This window comes from Chanodichthys erythropterus, chromosome 2 (assembly GCF_024489055.1).
Source record: "Chanodichthys erythropterus isolate Z2021 chromosome 2, ASM2448905v1, whole genome shotgun sequence".
Lineage (NCBI taxonomy): Eukaryota > Metazoa > Chordata > Actinopteri > Cypriniformes > Xenocyprididae > Chanodichthys > Chanodichthys erythropterus.
Window position 1 is genome coordinate 7,075,229 of NC_090222.1, and position 18,831 is coordinate 7,094,059.

General features: G+C 36.4%; 1 protein-coding gene across 1 annotated transcript in view; it reads left to right on the top strand.

The window, feature by feature from the left end:
- The first annotated feature begins 3,887 nt into the window (after positions 1-3,887).
- LOC137030272 (lysophosphatidylcholine acyltransferase 1) overlaps positions 3,888-18,831 on the top strand; it is a 52,083-nt gene continuing 37,139 nt past the window's right edge. Inside the window, exon 1 of the mRNA XM_067400487.1 lies at positions 3,888-4,212. Within this exon, the coding sequence (XP_067256588.1) occupies positions 4,099-4,212 (114 nt within the window). The 5' untranslated portion in view covers positions 3,888-4,098. The remainder of the gene's footprint in view (positions 4,213-18,831) is intronic.

Consider the following 18,831-nt stretch of genomic DNA (forward strand, 5'->3'; position numbering starts at 1 on the left):
TAAATTTTCACCACTTCTGATGCGTGTAAAGTTTCTTGAGTTTTCAAGCATATTTAGGCCCTCAAAACTGTGATTCATTTTGGAGAAAAAGAATAATAGACCAAGCAATTACAAGGGTCCTCACATTATCGGTGCCAGTAGCTGACAGTGCAACCATTTGACGTCATCGACATAGAACGCACTGTGCACCTAAACAAAATTGTGCCCCCCCCCATTGTCCAAATCGGTCCAAATATGTCATGGATTTTTTAAATAACGTAAATCTTTCATGGGTTTTCTATATATTTCAGTAAGAGACATCATTTACGTTATATTAAGCCAGGGGTAGGCAAGTTCGGTCCTAGAGAGCCGCTGTCCTGCTGAGTTTAGCTCCAACCTTAATCAAACACACCTGAACAAGCTAATCAAGCTCTTCAGGATTACTAAGGCTATAGGCAGCTGAAGGTTTTTTTTCAGGGTTGGAGCTAAACTCTGCAGGACAGCGGCTCTCTAAGACCGAACTTGCCTACCCCTGTATTAAGCCATACAAGTCTTAATACCAGGGGTTCCCTTTAAATGTGTGTTTCAGATAGGAAAAACATGCAGCGTTGGGAGTTCTCCAGGACCCGGGCTGGGAACCATTCCACTTGGGGACTCTTTCTGCAACTATTTATTTATACAGAGAGCAATCGAAACTGCATAAACAAAGATATTAATGACACAGAAGTAAATTTATTATTTCAAAATGATAAATAATCATTTTCACTTAATACACATTTTGAAATGCTTTGTTTATTTTACTAATTGTTTATTTTTTTTTTATAGTTCAATCATTTAATCCACAATCCCTCTCTGTGTACCGGTGGACTCGCGAGTATACAAACTCTCTCCTGGTATCATGAAAATGTATATTTAATCCACAATACCTCTCCCTATCAGTGGTCTTTATTTACACGGAGATGAATTGTGGATTAAGTCATACGTTTACATATACCTTGTAGAATCTGCAAAATGACATGCTAATAATTAAAAAGTTTAAAAATTACATTTGCAACAAGATGATTGGTGTAAGTATTTTTTTGTCATCTGGGAAATATATAAATATCTTTTTTTTTCTGAAGGACAATAAATGAAAAAAAAAAAGAAGATCTTTAAACAATTTATTCAGGCCATCCTGTTCAAAATGTTTATGTCCATGGCTTTTACTATTTCTTTCTTGAGCAACAGTGAATGTTTGCAGCTTTTGTAATAGTTGTGCATGAATCCCTCATTGTGAAAAGATGGATTTTAAGTCTGCAGAATGTAATGTACTATCAGACTGTGTATTAGTGGGGATTTTACAGTGACACTTTACACAGGTTTTATGAAAATAAAAGAATGAGCTTTATTCGTCAAGAGAACACAAATACAGAATTTGTTGTGGTTTTCAGAAGTTCTGGGCACATTCTAACCTACAGATAATATGACACGAGAATAGAAAGAAAATTAAACAAATTGGATAAAGATAACATTATAGCCTTCATCTGTCAGTAGACAGAATGAAAATACAGTTGGAAATATATACTACATTATATAGTACATTGAAAACCTGGCAAACCTGCCTGACAATACCATGCCAATTTGGTGACAGTGCCACCTATTGGTCAAAAGTTAAAAGCAATTTTAATTATACTAGGGTAATTCTGCATAGCTTTTTAAACCACTTTGCCTAAAATCATCATGGAATGATTTATTAAGTGCACTTTATTTGCCATTGTGTGACTGACCGTGTAATTGCTGCCTACAGCTAGTTGTATTTTATTTTATTTTTTTCCCCAACACATCTCAAATGATTTGTGACTGTTTGATAGTATTCTGTTAATGATTTAAAAATGTGCACTATTTACAAAATCTGACTAATTTACAGCTTGAGTGAAATAACACACAACAGAAAAATTCTGCTCAGTGAAATTTACCTTGATTTTGTTTTCTTTCCGCCAGCACCGCTGTCTTCTGGGTAAGTGCAGTGGCATGAAAAAGTATATGAACCCCTTGCAGCATCTGTGAAAATGAGAATTATTTTAATAAAATAAGAGGAATAATAAAAAATGCATGTTATTTTTGGTTTAGTACTGTCCTGAGTAAGATATTTTACATAAAAGATGTTTGCATTTAGTTCACAAGAAAAAACAATAGCTGAATTTATTAAAATAACCCCATTCATAAGTATGTGAACCATTGATTCTCAATACTGTGTGTGGTTACCTGATGATCCACGACTGTTTTTTTTTTTTTTTTTTTTTTTTTTGTGATGGTTGTTCTTGAGTCTCTTGTTTGTCCTGAGCAGTTAAACTGAGCTCTGTTCTTCAGAAAAAATCCTCCAGCTCCTGCAGATTCATCAGTTTTCAAGCATTTTTGCATATTTGAACCCTTTCCAGCAGTGACTGTAGGATTTTGAGATCTGTGTTTTCGCACTGAGAACAACTGAGGGACTCAAACTCAACTATTAAAAAAGGTTCAAACCTTCACTGATGCTCCAGAAGAAAACACGATGCATTAAGAGTTGGGGTGTGAAAACCTTTGAACAGGATGAAGATGTCATAATTTATCTTATTTTGTTTAAATGTCATTGTTTTTCATTTAGTACTGCCCTTCAGAACCAACAGAAGATACTTGCATGTTTCCCGGCAGAAAAATTAAGTACAATTTACCTTGATATTTGAATTAAAAAGTTTTCACCCCCCGACTCTTAATGCATCATGTTTCCTTCTGGAGCATCAGTGAATGTTTGAACTTTTTTTAATAGTTGAGTTTGAGTCCCTCGTTGTCCTCCAGTGTGAAAAGATGAATCTCAAAATCATACAGTCACTGCTGGAATGGGTTCAAATATGCAAAAATGCTTGAAAACCGATGAATCTGCAGGACCTGGAGGAATTTTCTGAAGAACGGAGCTCAGTTTAACTGCTCAGGACAAACAAGAGACTCATGAACAACCATCACAAAACATAAAAACAGTCGTGGATCATCAGGTAGCCACACACAGTATTGAGAATCAATGGTTCACATACTTATGAATGGGGTTATTTTAATAAATTCAGCTATTGTTTTGTCTTGTGAACTAAATGCAAACATTTTTTATGTAAAATATCTTACTCAGGACAGTACTAAACCAAAAATAACATGCATTTTTTATTATCCCTCTTATTTTATTAAAATAATTCTCATTTTCACAGATTCTGCAAGTGGTTCACATAGTTTAGTTGGATACTTTTTCACTGTACCTTTAGGTGTTCAGTGATGGAAATGACTTACTTAATAATTGATAGATTTATATATTTATATACACTTTTATATACACTGTAAACAAGAACTGTTGGTTTAACTTTAAAAAAAGTAAGTTACCATAGTTGCCTTAAAATTTTGAGTTCATTGAAATGAAAAATTTGAGTTAACACAATGAAGGCCATTGATTCAATCAACAGAATCTCAATATAATGTTATCTGAACCACATTAATTACCTAAGTTGATTTGACAAAATATGAAAATATAAAAAAATAGAATATTTTCTCTCTCTCTCTCTCTCTCTCTCTCTCTCTCTCTCTCTCTATATATATATATATATATATATATATATATATATATATATATATATATATATATATATATATATATATATATATATATATATATATATATATAATTATTATTATTTTAACATTGTAGATTTAGAATACTTTTTTTTTTGTGTATAAATTGGGTGTTTATAGATAGATGCCTTTTAAAGGAAACTGTTAGCCATCAACCTTTGCCGCCCATTGGAGCGGATGGAGGATCTGCGCGTGCGTAGTCACATCACAGTGGAGCATCTTATGGCGTGAGCGGAGGAGGAGCAGGCCCGCGCATGCGCACCACCGGCAGGATTCTGTCCCTCCATGACATCCAGCGGGACTGACTGCTGCTGTTGCGCACACGGAAAGAGGAGCGATCGTCAAATACATGATCCGCCTAATCCCTCAACCCTCCTCGAGCTCCAGGACTGCTAGATAATAACGCGCTGAAGTGGAATCCGCAGGCCTACAGGACGCAGATACGGATATCACGGCAGTTTGGTTACTGTAATTGATTGGGATTTGTCGAGGATGAGGCTGATCAAGAGCACACATGCGGATGGAGAGCAGAAGCGCGAGCTGCCTCCTCCATTCAGAAACCCGTTCGTGCATGACTTAAGATTCACATCCGTTCAGAAGCTCCAGGTATGTGTTGCGTTTGTGTGTGATGATGTGGATGGGGATGTAGGCCATGAGATGTTCCTCTCTGGCCTGCTCAGATGAGAGTTTCCTTCCTGTGCTACATGTTGCACTCTGTCTCGAGGAGCCTATCAGCATTCAGGAATCATGCATGTTCAGCTGCCGCAGCAGAAACGCTCTTAAGCACATGTGAGGCTACAACGGGCTTTTGTCTTACGCGCTGATCTGCGCCATCAGCTGGAGTTTAAAACATACCAGTGTGTGCCAAATCCATCAGACGTCATATAACTTAAAGTATCTATCTGTCTAATTGCCTGTCTCCATTGTTCTGTCTGTGTATCCTTTTATCTAACATTGTATCTACCTATCTGTCTGTCTATGTATGTATGTGTGTGTGTGTGTCTGACTGACTATTGTTTTATTCATCTATTATCTGTCTGTCTATCTCTTTATCTATCTGTCTGTCCATTGTATGTGTGGTAGGGTGATTTCTGTAGAGAAATGGCAGCTGCTTGACAGATAATCAGCTTTGCAGGGTGAAGATGAGCCCATATGTGGTCATGGAGGTCTCTATCAATAAACCTCACTTTACTGGAAAATAAGTATTTATTTATTTATTTTTTTAAGCAAAGACCACTAGTTAAAATGGTAATGTTGCATTTTTCTAACGTAATGCATTTAAAAAAAAAAAAAAAAAATCATATTCAGCATAACAAGTTGAAACGTCTCTGTATTTTGGTTAGCAGCACTGGAGCCACATGACTTAAAGCTGATGGTCATGTTCGCCAACAGGATCTGAGATGATCCATCAATGGAAGAAAGAGAATCTCACTCTTTGTACAAAGAGTCATATGATCAGTGACTCTCATTTGTTTATTGCTGTCAATAATACTCAGTTTTAGAAGGATATTTCTTCTTGATCTTCATTTATAACATCATAGTCTCTGAATTAAAAAGTGACACTAGCTGTAATGACTCTCATGTTTATCATTTAATAAAGAAAAAGACTATTACTTATATGTGCATTATTGCTTGAACTATAACCCTAAAACATCTGACGATTCTCATGGTAATGTGTGAGTTTAGTTGGCCTGTATGCATCAGCACATGTAAAGGTGTGTGACAAGCAGTCTTTTCAAGGACTGCCAAGCAATTAACATGGACTGAATTGACCTCTTCAGGATCCTTTAGCATCTCAATGCTTTGGTTCTCGGGTCTGTGCCTCTGAAATCCTTTAATTCTTCAGCTCTCTAATTAAAAGAGTCATCTTGAAGCCTCAAGGTAACAGGCAATTGAAGACAGAAGTTTCTTACAAACTGAATTATCAGTCTTCATTGCAGTGGACCGGTTTTGTCCGTTTTCACACTTGTTTTGTTTTTATCTTTTGTCAGTAAAGTTTTGTAACACCTCCATATTTTTATTGGGGCGTAACAGATATCACAAGAACTGCTGTGGCCAGGGCAGTTTTAGTATTATCAAGTGCAGATTCTTGGCTTTTCTTGCTTGTACAGTGAACAATATCCTGTGAATTATTCCAGTGAAATGCACATGAAGTCTCTCTTGGCTTTTCTTTCTTGTACAGTGAACAATATCCCATGAATTATTCCACTGAAATGCACATGAAATCTCTGCTTTATCCTCACTTGGTCTGTTTTCACAAGGGCCCGTTTAAAACTTTACTGTCATCCCTTTTCTTCACTTCTAATCCCTATTAGCTTCCTTTCATGTTAGAATGTTTGCAGAGTAGGGAAATATAATTGTCGAGATATTTGTCAGAATGACTGGAAGCATTTTGAATCGAGTGCCTCAGGGATGACGCATTTTTGTAGGCAAATCCCGGAAGTGAGTTAGCATTTTAGGACTTCTGGTTCCAACGCCGTAAAGTCTTTGGGTTTTTTGAACGGGTTTTTGCTGAATCGCCTGAAATAAGGTCTGTGGTTAACAAAGCCTCTAAATACTTTCAAGTTTTGATCTATGACATAAAACACACCAGTTATAACCCTCTTGTGATTTTTTTAAAAAACTTTTACTGAGTCTTAAAATCGGCGAAATTGCTCACAAATTGCTAAAAGGGACTACTTCCTTTGGCAGGGACTTTAGACATCATCATTAAAAACGGGACATTTTGGACAGCATTTCTCATGAAAAAGTGGATAAGTATTCATAACAGCACCGATCATAATCAGCGAGCATGTTTATAAATAAAGTTGTTTTCTAAATAAACTTTGAGGAAGCTTGGTGGTGGTGACGTTGATCCGTGACCGTGGTGTGCTGTAGTCCGTTTATAGCCTACTGTTAGCCTTTTATATCTGACAACTTTATTTAGGCTTCAAATTGTATTTGTTGTTTTAACTTGTAAAGATTATCTTGATAGACAAAACGTGTAAGTGTCATAACCCTTTGTTAAACACAGAGCTTATTTTCCAAAAGTCTATGGGAAAAATGCATAGGCTTTCAATCGAGGAAACCCGTGTGCCGCTAACTTCCGGGTTGGCCTACAAAAACACGTCATCCCTGGGGTACTCATTGATTATCCATCAATCTTAAGTATTTCAAGTCTTCTGCGTCATTTTTGTGTTGGACAGACTCTTGCCATTCATTCAGAGATTGGCCCCGACTTGTCTGGTCATCAGTTCATAACTACAGATTCATGTTTTCAGACACTTGAAAACTAGTGTGTGTTTGAAAAGCAATATATCTGCATTTGGTATTATGACTTTTTTATGTATATCAGTGTTTACATTAAAACATCTTAAGGTGTTAAGTATACAGTTATTGCTTTATATAATAATGATTGTGTTAGTATGTACAGCCCACTCGTTTCTCAAAAGGTTTTTAAGTGAACTTCATGGGGAGCCATTAGTAGCACAGACGCAGCAGTTTTGTCCATGCTGGGTGTAATTATGTGCTTTTGTACTGCTTACTCAGCTTCGTGGAATGTTTACGTTAAGTTATTATGTGACTTTATATCCTTGAGGAATCTTTATGATATAATAAATTAATGGTCATGTTTACAAATGGTATAAGTGCATTAGATTTTCCTGCCTAAGCAATTGCGTTCTTTTAGTGTCCTAATCTTTATTACATTTGTCATCAATCCTGAGTGTTTTAAGTGTTGATTTATAGCATGCTTTCCCAAGAGTTTCAGTAATCTGCCACTGTCTTTTTTAAAAAGGGATAGTTCATCCAAAAATAAATAGCCAAACTTCAAAATATATAAAAAGCACCATAAAGTAGCCTATAGCACTGCTGTAGTCATAGGATAGTGTGTGAAAAAGTCAATGACAAAAAAAGTAAACAAATATGGCTTTGCTGGGCTGTTATGTAAATGAAACGCTATTGGCTACTTTAAAAAAGGATGAGCCCTTTCATAAAAAAAAAACAAACAAACAAAAAAAACCCTTTCTTTTCCCTTCTGCATTTCACCTCTGCTTTAGCTTGTATACCAATCTAGCTTATACATTAAACTTGACTTTGTTAACTGTGAATATTTGCAAGTCACTAGTTTGGATAAGTGTTTGCTAAATTAACAAATGTAAATGTAACCGTCATAGTGGTTTAGAATTGTCATGAAGAGTGCGTGCAGAGAGCACCATCAGCAAAAAGATTTTCTTCTCACTCACGCAACAACAGACATTTTATTTCTGAGATTTAGGGCGTGCTTTCCACTAAAATCCATTCAACAAGTGTGATCTGCTCTTATGTAGTTTTAAATACTCAATGCAAAGTCACCTAAGAGGGTTTGACTCCAAATATTGCTTGAAACATAAAAGTGGATTGGCTTTGACTCAGTTTGTGAGCTCATGTGGTGGTTTTTTGCAGCCATGTGAGAATAAAGAAGCTGTCACGTAGTTCCACGTTGATGGCTTCCTGTGCTTTGTGGCTGTAAAGTGGTGATCTTTCACATTTCTTGCCATGCCTGATATTCAGTCTTTCAGTCAGTGAGATGATTCAGGATATTTGAAGGAACCCAGTAACTTTGTGTAAAGTTGTAACATCCTTAACATCAGCTACAACTCTTCATGCTTGCTGGCTGTGAACTCATTCTGAGGTCACTGAGAGCTAGACGAACTCCAGACCTGCTTTGCCTCCTGCTTTTCTGTAGATTTTCAGCAGATTACTTTCCCCTCTTCTTGGTTTTAATAGTGAATGGAAAAACTCAGTAAATGGAAATTGTTTCTTGGACCTTGGTTCATGTGAATGCTGTTTTCTGAGCTCTGGTGTGCACCCATGAACCGTACCTGAATCTGCTTATAAAGGTGGTCTGGGGTATCCAAACTATACAATTTGAGATGAGAATCACTTTGCATTTATCTGTCTTCTCCTGCATCGTTAGCAAACGGGGGTAAACAGCTGCCGCTTTGATGCTACGTACCGCAGATCAGACCCAAAAAAATACAGAGTAAACGCAGTCTAGCAAGGACAACGGGATCGGTCGAACTCCTCAGACCAAGCAATAGGTTGTTTGCACATGACGTCACAGCAGCAGCGCGAATGAGTCTGGAGGGCAGGGAGTGATTTTTCTATATAGGAATCCTATCAAAAACTCAAAATTTGTATGTTTTGCGTCTAGGGCTGAAACGATTAGTCGACATTATCGACAGCGGCGACAATAAAAAATTGTCAACAAATATTTTTGTTGTCGAATAGTCTCTTGATCTCATATTACCTATTTGAAGGGCCTGCAATAACACTGTGTAACCAGTGGGGCGTTGTAGCGCAATACTGTAATGCAGCCCTTCCGGATCCAATCCAATAAAAGAAGTCAGCACTTTGGAGTGCATAGTGCAAACGAAGTGGAAACCGTGAAATGTGGGAGATTAACATAGCATAAACATAACAAACATAACGTTTAGCATAACTACAGAATACTGTCATGCAGGGCCACCAACTTTCATTCAAACTTACTGTTCTCACGCCACTCGTCCCACACAATGAAAGATGCATCGCAGAGCAAAGAGGACACAGACAACAGATCAGGTTACTTTTGATATAAAACTAAGTCTCAGCTTTTAAATTCTGTCAGTTTTACTATGGGATTCAAACAATACTTGTGGTTGTGATGCTGTTTAACTTGGAGCGGCAGATCGCTGTAAACACCTCAGGTCAAGCGGCATGTGAACATATCCCTCTCTGCTATTACAGCGCGAAATAAACATGAATGAAAGTACTTAGTGAACTTACTGAAATGAATCCATCTCTAATGTAATCACCTAATCAGAATTTTAACCGCAGAAAGAAGTCAATAAAACTTGCAAACAAATAGGAGGAAAGCCATTCAGTGACCATAAACTCAATAGTTAGTGTGTGTATATATATTATATATTTGAAAAAATAAAATAAAATAAAATGAAAAAAATAAATAAATTACATTTAAACACAGTTTAAATGTAAAGACTTAAAAACACAGTACCAGTCATTGTAACAGTTAGACTGTTGATGACTTCTGAGGGGGAAAGAAAACCTGAAGGATATTGGTCTATTCAGTTGGCTTGAAAATCATTAAAAATGCACTTTCAAAAGCTGAAGTGATTTCCTTGTTTTATTTACTAGTTAAAGTACAGTATAACTCAATATTTTAATTAATTGCTAAAGTAGAATAATCAAACAAAGCTTACTGATTAACCAGTGCAATAATCGTTTTAATAATCGATAGATTAATCGATTTATCAAAATAATCGTTTGTTGCAGCCCTATTTTATGGTTGCTCAAATCGATAAAATCGAGAACCCAGAAGGTGTTTATATCGTTTACATAACTTATATCGTTTTTTTAACTTTAAAAGTTGTCGCCTTTTAATGGTGTTTTGCATCTGCTGATACTGAAATGAATATGGATACCCGCTTACCTTATTTGTTTGACTTGGTTAAATATTCACATTCTTCATGGTATCGTTTGCAGGGAAGATAAGCTATTTTATCCCATTGAATGATAATTTGATGTTTTCACTTCAGTTTTGTAGTATTCCGTTCACAATGTTGATCTGGTTACCATGAGAACAGTGTCACGCTGCTGCTTCAGCCATCATATGGTAGAAAATGACCAAATTAATGTTTAAAAAGCTGACAGAAGTCGATTCAACAACAAAGACAATAATTTCAAAAACACTCAGCAATGTGATTATTTTATTGAGTGATAGGGAGTGGGTTAAATCAGTGACATTATTAGGTTTGATATGGCGTCTCCCCGTCACCTCCTCAACCTGCATAACATAACAACAACATAACAAACATAACAAACATAACGTTTAGCATAACTACAGAATACTGTCATGCAGGGCCACCAATTTCTCATTCAAAGTCACTGTTCTCACGCCACACGTTAATTTTCTCACATAGTGAAAGATGCATCACAGAGCAAAGAGGACACAGACAACGCACTGACAGATCAGGTTACTTTTGATATAAAACTAAGTCTAAGCTTTTAAATTAAGTCAATATTACTACAGGATTCAAACAATACTAGGGATGTGCACAAATAGTCGAATATTCGAATATTCGTTCTGTAATTAATATTCGAAAAATAAAAATACTATTCGAATTTTACTATGTTGCTTTCCTGGCCGTAAATGCAGTGAATCTATGATAAATCCTAAGCACTAAAACTCGCAGTTATAACTAAATGCACCAGGTGGCGCTGTGGAGCGTGTTTAACAAGTTTATTTTATTTGATCATAACATAATGTTGTCGTCTGCCTCGCAAAGTTTGGAATTACTTGGATGAAAATGATCTTACAAAATTGAATTACTTTTGATCAAATTAATTAATGAAACCGAATTATCATAATATCAACACCATAATGAGAAAGCACATAAAATCTAAATACCCGTCGAGTGAGGAAAGACAGCTGTCTATCACTGCATTCACGACAGGTAAGCGCAGCTGTAAGTTATCCAAGAGTGAGCCAAGAAGATAACTTATCTGATAGCAAAATGATTTTGAGACATGCTTCTTTTAAGTTTCGTCGAGGGAGATATATTTATGAACACAAAAAAAAAGTGCTACTGTTAGAATCTTAGCTTAGCACACAGTTAACGTTATGTATTATTATCTCTGTGTCTCTGCAACGTCAGTCAGCACGGCTCGTATTCTCACCCGAGCATGGGGATGTTATTGTTTTTCTCAACATGAGCTTGTGAAAAATATAAACACGATAACCATAGGCTACTGACTCGAGTGTATTATGTACGTTTTGTACAATAACTGGCGCTGTCTGCTTTATTAGTAGGCCTATTTTTCCCGCTCGCGCTGCTTGAGATTAAATGCTTTTGTTCTTAATATTTTCTGTTTACACACATTGCTTAATGCTTTGAACAAAAGAAAACCTTAAGATATAATGTAAGCTTGTTGTGTATATTGCCTAATCGTAAACTCGTTCAGAAATGGTTACAAAATCTTGAATATAAAACTATAATAGAAGGATAATAGAAAATAACTTCCTTCTCGTAAAACCTCATTTAAATAAACAAATATTTGAATATTTGTTTTTTACGAGCCCAAATATTCGAATACAATATTTTGGAAAAATGCCCATCCCTAAACAATACTTGTGGTGGTGACACTGTTTAATGTTGAGTGGCAGATCACTGTAACACCTCGGTTCAAGCGTCATGTGATCCTATTCCCCTCTATTACAGCGTAAAATAAACATGAATGAACATCAAAAAGTACTTATTGAACTTACTGAAATTAATCCATCTCTATTGTAATCACTTAATCGGAGTTTTAACCGCAGAAAGAAGTCAATAAAAATTGCAAACAAATATATTACACAAAATGTAACATTACCTCAGGAAAGCCATTCAATGACAATAAACTTGATAGTTTGTGTGTGTATGTGTGTGTGTGTGTGTGTATATATATATATATATATATATATATATATATATATATATATATATATATATATATATATATATATATATATATATATATATATATATATATAAATATATAAATAAAATAGACCCACATAATTACATTATATTTTTTTTTAACCTGAAGGATATTGGTCTATTCAGTTGGCTTGAAAATTATTAAAAATACACTTTTAAAAGCTGAAGTGATTTCCTTAGTTAAAATATTGAGTTATACTGTACTTTAACTAGTAAATAAAACATATTTACTAGTTAAAGTACAGTATAACTCAATATTTTAACTAATTGCTAATGTAGAATAATCGAACAGAGCTCACTGATTAATCAGTGCAATAATCGATGATTGGTCGATTAATCGCTCTAATAATCAATAGATTAATCGATCATCAAAATGGTAATTTGTTGCAGCCCTAAACCCACCCTGATGAATGACACCTGTTGGACTGATTCTTACTCTCTTCCCAGAAGAAAGTCATTTTTCTAGTGGAGGCAGAAGTGTTTCCGTCAGTTTATGTAAGCTTCTGTAAGAAAGTTTTGAGAACCATCCTCTCTGTCTACCCCTTGACACGGCCAGTCAGAATAAATGTTTATGCGGAATTTGATTTTGGGCCATTAAGAGTTCATGATGAGTGATGGGCGAATCATTTACTTTCTGTGAATTATTTGTCTTTCTGAAACCATACACCAGGGTCTGGTCTAGGGTCAGTGGATATTCAAGGATTAGACTCCTGTGGATGCATGTCGAGCCATTCTTTGATTTAATATTGGAATGTAAGCTATATACTTATATAAAATATTACTGCAGATAAAACTGAAAAGTTTCCCCTAGCATCAGCCTCAGACACTGAATATAAATAAATTTTCTAGAAAAGTTTGCAAAGATCACATCTTAGTAAAAGTCTCCCCGTCAGCATAAATGACCTACAATAGCGACATTTTTCACAATCGCTACAGAAAATCAAAATACTCCCCTAACTTCGCTAGTAGAAAAGCAGCACGATATAAACAAACCCAGACTAGAACTGAACGCGGCGTGATGGAAGCTTCACATTCTCTATATCTATATCTAAAAGTCTTGCAAGAGCCATAATCGCTTTCTGTGGAGTTGCCTGTGAGATATTCAGTGCTTAATAACTAGAGATCGACCGATATATCGATTTACTGATATTGTCCCTGATATTTAAGCATTTTACCATAATCGGATATCGGTTTTGTAATAACGGATTTATATTTTTCTTCCTATATTTCGAGCATTGCAAACAGTGAGCTTGCCTCTGCCTGGTACAGAATTTGCCGGTGCGTCTTTGTTCTCTTTGCGTCTGTCTTCAGAGTGTCCCTTCTCTGGCCTGTTAACTTCCTGTTTACAGACTTCGTAATATTTCCACACAAATGACACTTTGGGAAATGATTGCAATGCAGTTTGTGTGCAAGTCCAGAATAGAAAATGGCCATAATAAAACTAAATTGTGGTGTATGGCCGGTCGACTGGTGCATCTCTAGTAAATGATGACCACAAAAGCATGATGTGTGACCTCAAACATGACTTTTTTTTTTAACATGCAAATATTAGTGTTTATGCAGCGTGTGGAAGCTAAATTAGTACCGCACTTACTGAATGACATTTAACTTAACTTACATATCCACGCTATCGGAGCACATCTTCTTAAAGACACAAAGCTCATTTCTTCCTGACAATGTGGAAAAACTCACAGGAAAAAAAGTGCTGGTGAATCAAAGGTTTAGGTATATCCCAGTACTTCTGCGATAATTTGAATTTTTGTTATATGTTACAGAAATAATAATACTGTGTTGAAAAGACTGTTTGTCAAGCCATTTCATACCTACACTGTAAACCTGAAAAATACTACTACTAACTTATAAAGATTGAGTATGCTGTAATTAAAGTCTGTTAAATCATTGATGCAACTTAAAACATTTACATTTTCTGAATGTTAGCCCTACATTAGCATGTAGGGCTAGGCGATATGACCAAAATCTTATATCACGATATGAGTAATTTTATATCACGATAACGATATATCATGATGTAGTTATTTTTGCTTTAAATACGATTTTTATGAAATAAAAGTTTTCCATATCATTGAAATTTCGTAATTATCACAATTTAAATATAATTTAAAAACTTTATACAAGCCTAAAAAACTCTTAAGCTTACTGAAGACTAATAAACTGTGATAAGGAAAGAGCAAAGAAAACAAACTACAATAGAGAGACTAAATGGACCTACCTGAAAAAACTTCAAGCACTAGAAAATTTATAAAATAATCAAAGGTATAAAAAACAATGCATAGTCTTTACTGTGTAAATTAAATATACATTTATTCTTATTAAAGTTACAAAAGCAAGCAGTGAGAGATTCTCTTTTTTGTTGTTGTTTGATTAGCATTAATAATGATAGCAGGTAAATTTGGATGCTGTCTCTTTGAGACTGAAGGCCCCGGTATACTTAAAACGAAATCGAAGAACAAACTGATGTGACGTCATTTCAAACAAAATCAGGCCAAAGCGAAGTTCGTTTTGTCTTCTTTTTGGAAGTTCGAAACGGCTTGCCAAAGTGAACTTTCAGGAAAAGTTCGCTCAAGCTGCAAAACACCTTCATACTACCATTGGTCGGTGACGATAACGTAATAGGAGGTGTGCAGCGAGGCTCCGCCCTCTCTCGCATCGTGTGTTTGTGATTGTTGAGGTAAGAGCTCCGTGGGTGAAAACATGAACACGTTGGATAGCCGCTTTATAGTACAAAATGAATTTGTGTTTGTAAAAAAAGAGGCACTAACACTGTTTTTCATGTTTGATACTATAAAGCTGCTTGATTTTAAGCAATCTATTGAATAAAGTGCTATATGAAGACGTGACGTGACTAATTTGCAGTGGAGGGCTAATTTGCAGAGCTCGTGCTAACATACCCATGTTGTTATATTCAAACGCTTTTCTTATGCTTTCTATAATAAAGGCTTGCTTTTTTCTCATTTTTGTTGTTTATTTTGTTACTGTGAAGAAAATGCACAGCACATATTTACATATTCATATAACCGTCATTCTCAGCAGTGTGGGCGGCATCAGGTGTTCGATTACAATATATCGCTGTTCACGCATTTCGAACTTCGTTTTACCCCTAAACGAAGAACGACAAAGAACTTTGTTTGAAGTATACCGGGGCCTTGACTGCACGGATCCATTAACGGTGTGTTCACACCGCCGGCGGCGAGAGCGTCAAAGTGACGCTAGTCATTCATTTTCAATGAGAGCCGGCGGCGAGCTCCGGCGAGAGCGGCGCGGCGCGTCTTGGACGGTGAGAGCGGCGAAGAGAGTTGAAATCAGGTTAACTTTATGTTAATGAGCTATGACGTGGTTCGGCGGCAACCAATTAGAATGTAGAGGTCCTCGCTTGAGAGGCTTCCAATTGGTTGACGCGACTTTTAATTTACTTTGGCTCTGCTTTGACCCTCCCGTCGGTGGTGGTTTGAACGAACAGTACAGCGTTGTTGGCAGGGCGGCCAAGGCGAATGTTGACGCTCTCGCAGGCGGCGGTGTGAACACACGGTAACTCATGCCTTGTCTTTCTCAGCTGTACCTTCACTTAAGATATAAATGGCTCTGTTTACTTGCAAATATGTGGTCACTTTGGCACATAGTTATGTGTTTTTAACCATTCAAGCCCAATTAGGCGTCAAAAAGCACTTGCGCGCTCTGAGCAGCGCTTCATGTCACACGTCTTTTCAGGATATATTCCGCTTATAACTCTTTTAACATCAAGCACGTCCGCTCTTTATATTCTCATTCATTCATTTCATCACTCTAAAGTGTCGATAGTGCAGTATATTTACATATTACGATACATACGATACAGCAAAATCTATAACGATAGACATTTTATTTTGTGGTAACGATATCGTCATATCGCACAGCCCTATTAGCACATGCTGGTGTGTTTTTGCTAACTAACACTTAACTGTAAAGATTAGGTGTTAGTTTATTCAATATTTAAATTAAATTGTAATAAGCAAGTTTGTGTAGTACAAAATACCTAGTTCTACTATAATAATCTTTGAGTTGTTTACTCAAATGTTTTGAGTATTCTGAACTCATCCGGTTTTACAACCACTGCATCAGAATAATTGAAAAATGAGAAACATTAAGTATGGTACATAATAGTTTTAAGTACAGTGAACTTAAACATTAAATAAAATTTAAGTTTGACTTAATTGTTATTTATAATTATTATTATATATTTAATTTTTTTGAGGTAATCGATGTCTACAAAAATTGAGTATTCTAAACTTATCGTGTTTTGCAGTGTATACATGACATCTGCTCTCTCTGGGTCAGCAGCAGCACAAACGCAGATTTGAACGTTGCGCTTTGATCGTACTTGTAAAATGTTTAATAGACATAGCCGATTCGTTGTAATTTAGGAATAAGATTGTATGTGTGTTTGAATTAGGATTGCAATCTTTTTTTAATGCTTAATAGTGCAGTTCTAGTTTCCACTGTCTTTTTGGTGTTCAGCTGCAGGTTGTTGACTCCACACCATGAGACCAGATGGTTCTTCATGTAAATATGTGGATCCATCGCAGTTTGAGGTGGCTTCAGCACAGGTGGTGTCACCTGCAGGCTTGACAGGTTTGACAGACTCACTGAGTGATGAGCGTGAACCGAGCAGGAGGAAAGAATCCCAGCACTGTGTGACGTTGTGGAGGAAATGAATCATGGATTTCAGATGATGCAGAATGAGTCTTCACTTCAGTACAATTTCAAGGCCACAAGTCTGTAATCATTCAAGTAAAATATTTTGGCTTTCTTGGGGACAAGGTTACTAAGGCAGTGGTCACACTAGTATGTGTCTTTAAAGGGACAGTTCACCTGAAACTGACATTTATTTACTGTCATCATTTACTCACTCTAATGTTGTTCCAAACCTGTGTGAACTACTTTTTTTCTGTGCGACACAAGAGGATATTTTGAAAATCATTTGTGTCCAAATGATATTGACGTTTCATTATAAGGAAAAAAAGACTTTCCCAAAATATCATCTGATACCATTATTGTACTACTTTTTATAAAGATTTATTTAAAGGATTAATTCACATTTAAATGAAAACTACCCCATGATCAAGCCATCCTGACTTTCAGACAAATGCAATCAGAGTTATATTAATAATCACCCTGATGCTCCCAAGCTTTATAATGGCAGGGCACAGAAACCACCTGTTTGAAGTCGTCAAGTCACCTTTATTTATATTGCGCTTTTTACAATGCAGATTGTGTCAAAGCAGCTTTACATTGATAACTGGTACATAATTTGGCTGCACAGCAGCTCTTAAATAATGGTGTCAATGCAGGCAGATCAGAAGCACTGTTGAATAAATGTCAAGAATACTATTGAATATCAAATGTCAAGTGTCCCCAACTAAGCAAGCCAAAGGCGACAGCGGCAAGGAACCCAAACTCCATCAGGTGACATCAGGTGGCAAACAAGTGGCAAATAGGTGTTAAAATTGAGAAAAAAAAAAAAAACCTTGGGAGAAACCAGGCTTAGTCGGGGGGCCAGTTCTCCTCTGGCGAACAGTGCTTTGTTACAATCAGGTTGCTATCATAAGTCTGATAGGATCGCAACAATCAAAGTATTTATTTCAGTTCCATCCAGTTGAGGATCGTATTCATCATGCCGGTATGGACGGTCTGTTGAGGAACTGTGGCACTGGCTGTCGTGTTGATGATGTCTTCACAATGGATGATCTAGTTGACTCGATCTCTGGCTTGGTCTCAGCTGGATACCGCCCAGATCCGGTTGACTACGGTAAACCTCGGGATAAACAGAAAGACTAATATTAGCGAAGATGCCATTCATTTTCTGATGTATCGAGTACATCTGGTGTTATAGGAAGTGTTCCTGGTTCCGGCTGAACTAATTTATGCAGCCTAATAATACTTTAACGGATTTGAAAATATAAATATATAATGTGTTATGTGTATGCCAGGTTAAAGAGATGCGTTTTTAGTCTAGATTGACAGAGTGTGTCTGCATCCCGAACAATGCTAGGAAGATTGTTCCAGAGTTTATGTGCCAAATAGAAGGATCTACCGCCTGCGGTTGATTTTGATATTCTAGGTATTATCAGCTGGCCTGAATTCTGAGATCGCAATAAACGTGAAGGACTATAATGAATTAAGAGCTCGCTCAGGTACTGGGGGGGCTAAACCATTTTGTGCTTTGTAAGTAATTAGCAAGATTTTAAAATCTATACGATGTTTAACAGGAAGCCAATGCAGTGACGACAGAACTGGGCTAATATGGTCATGCTTCCCAGTTCTAGTAAGAACTCTAGCTGCTGCATTTTGTACGAGCTGTAGTTTATTTATCAAGCCGGAGGAACAACCACCCAGTAGACCGTTACAGTAATCTAACCTTGAGGTCATGAAAGCATGAACTAACTGTTCTGAATTTTTCATTGAGAGCATATGTCGTAGTTTAGATATATTTTTAAGATGGAAGAATGCCGTTTTACAGATGCTAGTAGCATGGCCTTCAAATGAAAGATTGGTATCAAAGAGCACACCCAGGTTCCTAACTGACGACGAAGACTTAACAGAGCAGCCATCAAGTGTTAGACAGTATTCTAGATTATTGCGTGAAGCTCAACAAAGTGCATCCATCTATCATAAACGTACTCCACACAGCTCCAGGGTGTTAATAAAGGCCTTCTGAAGCACAGAAATGTGTTTA